This window comes from Cariama cristata, unplaced genomic scaffold (genome assembly GCF_000690535.1).
Source record: "Cariama cristata isolate BGI_N322 unplaced genomic scaffold, ASM69053v1 scaffold4894, whole genome shotgun sequence".
NCBI classification, from domain to species: Eukaryota; Metazoa; Chordata; class Aves; order Cariamiformes; family Cariamidae; genus Cariama; species Cariama cristata.
The window spans coordinates 23,847-29,846 of NW_009613371.1; the positions used below are offsets into that span (position 1 = coordinate 23,847).

The 6,000-nt window shown below is 39.0% G+C and overlaps 1 protein-coding gene across 1 annotated transcript in view; it reads left to right on the forward strand.

Annotated features, from left to right (window-relative positions):
• Nucleotides 1-6,000, forward strand: part of PTPN5 (protein tyrosine phosphatase, non-receptor type 5 (striatum-enriched)) — a 32,985-nt gene that overhangs the window by 10,663 nt on the left and 16,322 nt on the right. Inside the window, exons 5-6 of the mRNA XM_009698975.1 lie at nucleotides 723-912; nucleotides 3,957-4,041. Coding sequence (XP_009697277.1) covers nucleotides 723-912; nucleotides 3,957-4,041 — 275 coding nt within the window. The remainder of the gene's footprint in view (nucleotides 1-722; nucleotides 913-3,956; nucleotides 4,042-6,000) is intronic.

A 6,000-nucleotide genomic window follows, 5' to 3' on the forward strand; every position in this document is an offset into this window, starting at 1 on the left:
AACAATGCAGGCATTTTGACTTTTTCAGTTTGGTGTGTGGCTAACTTACAGTAAAGCCACTAAATTCTACACTCAACAGCATCTCTGTTTTTAATGTAACTATTAAAATGTTGAGATCTTCATTTTACCCTTCTCATAATGTACTGTTGTGGAAAGAAAGTTTTTTCAGAGAGAAAAATTACTTGCTGTAATGGTTGGCTTCTCATGTCTGTACTAATGTTGAACTGGTAATATCTTTCCCAAGGTCTTACCCGATTAGTGTTGTCTGTGCTACTAATAAATGGTTATTCAGTAGGATCTGGCCTGACCAGAACTAAGCCCAAGATTTTCACCTATGGTGTCTAAAATGTCAGTCCATATTTAGGCATCCAAAAATATGGTGTGGTTTACGCAAGTACAAAAACTTTCCTGCAGTTGCCTGCTCAGCAGCTTTGACAAGCAAGTTGCTTCTGTTTAGGTGACAAAGCATACAGTTACCTCACTACAGACAACACTTTGAAAGTGTTGACCTTCATATTTCAGTGTACAAAATTATCTTCTGGTCTTGTCTACACGAGAAGCATCACGCATTTTTCACAGTTAGTGACCAAAGTGTACACAACAGAACCAGCTGGGTGCTTTTCTAAAGTTACTGTTTATCTGTCATTGGGCTGTGTCCATTGCTGACAACAATGGGTCAGTCTGTTCTGTTGTAAGCAAACTTCACTCACTCTGTTTTGCAGGAGAGGTTCAAATGTTTCACTCACACTGGATATGTGTACCCCAGGCTGTTCTGAGCAAGGTTTTGGCTATGTCATGTCACCACGGGAACAGTCAGCCCGAGAATACCTTCAGACAGCATCAAACATCCTTACTGAAGAGGAACTGCACAAGAAAGCACTGGATCCTTTCATACTCCAGGCAGAGTTCTTTGTGAGTATCTGACCTCTCTCTTCTAGGAGCATCAGAAAAATGGGATGTTGTCTCTCTTCTGTGAGCCTTGCTATTACTTTCTGCAAGTCTAAAATGAGTACATAGAAACTTCGCTTCCATCAATGAAGCATTTAATGCAATTCCCAAATTTGTCATCCCTTGAAGTGGCAATATCTGAAGGCTTTCAGTGATATTGTCACTTAAAAACTAGAGAATTGGTTCTGGCAACAAAAAAAAAAGCTTTATTTTCACAAGTTTGGGTTTTTTTCTGTCCGCATGCTACTTTTTAACAAAAAAAAAAAAAAAAAAAATCACACTTTTTCACTAGAGTACAAAAGAAAAACCAAGTTTGCTATAGACATAACTTCTTGAAATGTGTCTGGAGTTGCCCTAGGGATGAAATTAGTCCAAGTGCACGCTCTTTGCTGTTGAATGCTTCATATGGAGCTAGTTTCCAAGCCTGAATGTTCTTCAGTTAGTTGAAGCACAGGATGGCTATGTCACTCAGCAGGAGCCATAGAAAGTATGTCTTACTGTTTGGGGTTTTTTTTCTGCACAATAATTATTTACTAGTTGTAAGCTGCTCTGTCAGTTGCTTTTCAACTTCTGAAGTATGTTTCCTTGGCTCGCTGTATCCACTGCTGCTTTGGGAGAAAGAATTCTTCACCTCATTTTAGGAAGAAATGTACATACACTCATGAAGCAAGCAGTTGAAAATCGGATTTCTAAGTAGTTTAGGATAAAGGCCAGATGCATTTCTGTGTAGTGAGTACACTGAGGTTTTAGATCTTTGCATTCTATGAGTCTCTTCCCTAATTGCTTGAGTGATAGGCACTGTCATGTTTAGTATACCTGGCAAAAATACTCACTGGCTATGAGTATTATGTCTACTAGGCAGTGTTGTGAATTTCTGCACAGGATGAGAGGTAACCAGGGCACAGTCTTTGCACGCTAGGGTATTTCAGAGCACGTGATCAAGAGCTACTGAAGTTAATGCTGCCAAGTCAAATATTGTCTTAAGCACGGAATCTCAGCAAAGCAGGAGGAAGATGATGTTTTGCAATATAACGGCCCTTTCAACCTGTCCTCTTTATGATCTGTAAGAGTCTGAAAGGGCAGGAGTAACACACTATGACTTGGTGTCCTCCCTCCTTGTGCTATTTCAGTTTGGTTTTATTTTTCACTTTACAGGCACAGGGGGAGATGAGATAGTCTGGACTTCTGTTTTAAAACAGACTGCCAGATACTTGTGGTCCTTAATTCACTTAGTTCTGTACAAGGAAAGCATCTTTTGTGTAGGCAAGCCCTAATTCTTTTAAAATAAAGCATTTATTGCTGTTCTAGGGAGGAAATGTTCACTTAGTGAGTGTCTGAATTGACTACTGAACAAGTCCACGTACAGTTTCATCAGTCTCTGAGGTGCACTGTAGCTTTCAAGCAAAGGAAATAATGTTAGAAGTAGGAAAAAACATGCTTCATTTCTCTGAGAGATTTTGAATTAGTTTTCCTGGTGTTCAGAAAATCATTCAACAACCAAACTATTCCAAGCCATTTTCATTCTTTAATGAAAACTGAAAAATAGTTCATAAAAATGCTGTGTAATCAGAAAGTAGCTTCTGGAATTAAAAATTGCAAACTAGTGTGGGGTTTTTTTTTATGAAACAGTTATCACCAGCTAGCTCTGCATCATGTAATTTCAGTCTGTCTAACCTACTTGATTTTCAAAGTCCAGATCCATGATGAAGCAAGCAGCTGTGTTTCAGTTTGGAAGAAAACTCAGAGGGGACATCACTTGCAGGCGAAATCCTGAAATTCTTAGAAGATTTAGAGTTTTTATTCAGGCAGAAGCCCTGTTGGTTTCACCAAGAATTTGCCTGAGCAGTGAATGACTAAGTCTCAAAAATAGACCATGGAGCTTGGCTCAAAAAGAGTTTTGGGTGACTAAATACCAAGTAACAACTGAGGAAAATGTGAAGGTTTAATTCCCATGCAGTTCCCCAAATTGATAGCAAGCTACTTCAACAAAATGTTTTTATCATTAATTGCCTCTGTTTAAGCCCAACAGTACACTCAGTGCTGTGTAAGAGGCAGAATGCAGATAGTTGGTCTTCCAAAGCTCCAGAATTTAACATATTCCATAGCTCTGCTCATCTTAATTTCTTCCTAGAATGAGGCTTATCTTGCTCAACCCTGACTCCTGTTACCAGTATGTCCAGTATTAGCCTCTCAAATCCAGCGTGCAGCAGCTGGGGTGACCAGCTCTGCTCCCAAGCTCCTGTAAGCCCTTTCTCTGCTGAGCCTGGTTAACACATCCCACCTCATTGCATGTCTACTGACTTCAGTTGGTGGAAGGTTCCTGTTTGTTCCTGCCTGGCATTGACCATTTACTTACAGGAGATGAGTAGGGGAGAATAAGAAGCCCCTCCATCTTTCTGTGTTCTTTGCATCAGCAGTGTAGAGAGCAGGTAATCCCTGAACACCAGTTTGCTGTCCTGGCCCATGGAGCTTTAAAGTGTGGTGAGCAAAGAGAGTGACGCTCCCCCAGCTCCATAGAGTCAGGTCAGTACGCCAGCCTGTCATAACGTGTGTCATAATTTGTTGCTGGTGAGAGGCACTAGCAAATTATTTCTTTCCACCCTCAGAGAGGAAAGTGTGAGTCAGAAAGGATGGTGTCTGAAGTCCATCACTTTTGGAGCAGGGTATCTTACATACCACCTTTTGCTTGGTTCTGTGCCTACACTTGCAATTCAATTCTGATAATATTAGGAGCTAACATAACGCCGTTGCATGTATTACTCAATGAATTAGTCACTATAAGCATTTTCATATTAAGGATTTCAGAAAAGAAAGCCAGTCACAGTAAAAGGAAACATCAATCATATTTTGGTGGTAAATTGCTAGAAGTACTGTACCATATGTCTCAGTTGACTTCATCGCTTTGCCTCCCTCACAGACAGGTCGTAATGGGCTTGGGTTTTTTATTCCTCTTCTGAATCTAATAATACTACCCACTGTGGTTTGTATTTGGTTTTTGTTTTTAACAGGAAATTCCAATGAACTTTGTTGATCCAAAGGAATATGATATTCCAGGCTTGGTGCGTAAGAATCGCTACAAAACAATTCTGCCAAGTAAGTTTCTGCTTTTTAAGTCACTGAGGCAGGGTGGTTTGTTCTGCATGCTGAAGGGCTTTGCACTTTCCTTTCCAGAAGGCATGAAGTGTGCTGTTACTACAATGTATTGTCCAAAGGCCATATTTATGAAGCAGCAACATGGCTTCAAAGCATAAATCAAATTTCGAAAGAGGTACAGAGCATGAAGAACCTAAGATTCACTGAACATCAGCAGCACTTAAGGTTTTAAGTCATTAGAATTGTCTAGACAGACTTTTTAAATTTCTACATAGCTCTATTGCTTTTACACCATTTTAAGTTATGCAAAACATTTCAGTTAAGTTTAGCGAGTTCCTCTAAAATGTCAGGCATGGTATCAACACAAAACAGCCATCAAGGAGACTGTGGAAAAAATAGCTGATATATCATTTGGTTTCTTAGAGATACAGACTACTTCTGCTTTTTAAAGATGTGGTGTCTTCTTGAGCCTGGCCTGTGCACTGGTTTTGTCCTGGGAGAAATGTTTATATTAAGAGTAGGATTTGGTTTTGCTTAAATGGTTCTCTATTGAAAATCTGAACTTGATACTGTGAAGTCTTATATTAAAGTCTTACTATGATTTTTTTTTTTCCCGAACAAGGAGTTATTGCTGTTCATGTATTTCTAAGATATGCAATTGAGCTTCGGCTACACTTTCTGCAAAACAGTGCCCATTCTTGTATCAACAGTGTATTAATAGGCCGCTCATAAGAAATAAGGTCGAAACTGTTCACTAACATACTACCTTAACAAATGTAAATACTACATTAACAGAAAAATCACAAGCCAAGTGTTATAATTGAAAGTAAAAGCATATTCTGAATAATGTTTTAATATTTGTGGATACAGCAATAAAAAAATCCACACTGAAAAGTAACTCAAATTCTACTGCAGCTGAAGAATACTAAAAGAAGCCTGTGCTTAAAAGTCTGTGGCACCTGTTGACAGAACTCTTCAGAGCAGTTTTATTTCTCTAAAGACCCACCATGAGATGGACAGCGTAGGATTAGTAGGGAAAAAAATCATGTAATTGTTACTCAGACTTAAGCAGACTCCATGGATGATTGCATAAAAGCCAGGCAAAGGGACTTCATGCAAGGGGTCTAACTACCTGGTCCAGTGACATTTGACTAAACGTCGGGCAACCATTGTCACCTTTTTAATAGTGTGACATGTTGCAGGCCATCGGAATTACTGATTAAAAAGCAGCTTTTATCTCTTGTCTCACCGTCTCCCCAGCACTAGAGACGTGAGCAAAGTTGAGCAGGAGGGAGCTGTATTAGAGAGGAACTTGCTGGTTTCAGTACTTCTGTTCTATAAAACAGTATCTTTGTTAATATCTTTGCTTTGCGGATTGTGATTATTTTATCACGTAATAGATAACATGAATTTGTTCTGAGGACAGCGTTTCATGCTAAGTCTGTGTTTGTAGTACTGTAGAAATTACTGTGTGCTTAGTCCTTTGTGCTTTACCCAATATCACACTATTTTTGCATATTTTTTATTTTGTTCTGGTTTCTAAGCAGGCGGGATTTTCTTAAGAAGAATTCCTCTGTGGTTTGTTTTTAATATTCTCCTGGTGATACACACTGCTGTTTGTTGAGCCTCTATCAGGAGGACGTTTCTTGTCAATGATAACAAGCTGTGTAGTACTGGTGAAAGTGGATGAATGTGGGCCTGTGTCAGCTCGCATTAAAATCAGTTGAACAGCTCCCATTGACTTCAGTCGGAATTGGACTGAACTCAGGTGGAATAATGTTTTCATTTGTTGTCTTATTAAAATAAGAATAATGCTTCATAAACAACCCCAATGAGGGGCTCTCAAGTACTGAAGAGACTTATGCAAAGTACAAGAGACTGTTAATATTCTTTAATTTCTCTTTAACCATTATATTTGTTAATAGCACATCTTGGAGTTTAGTTCACTGCAAGATGAAG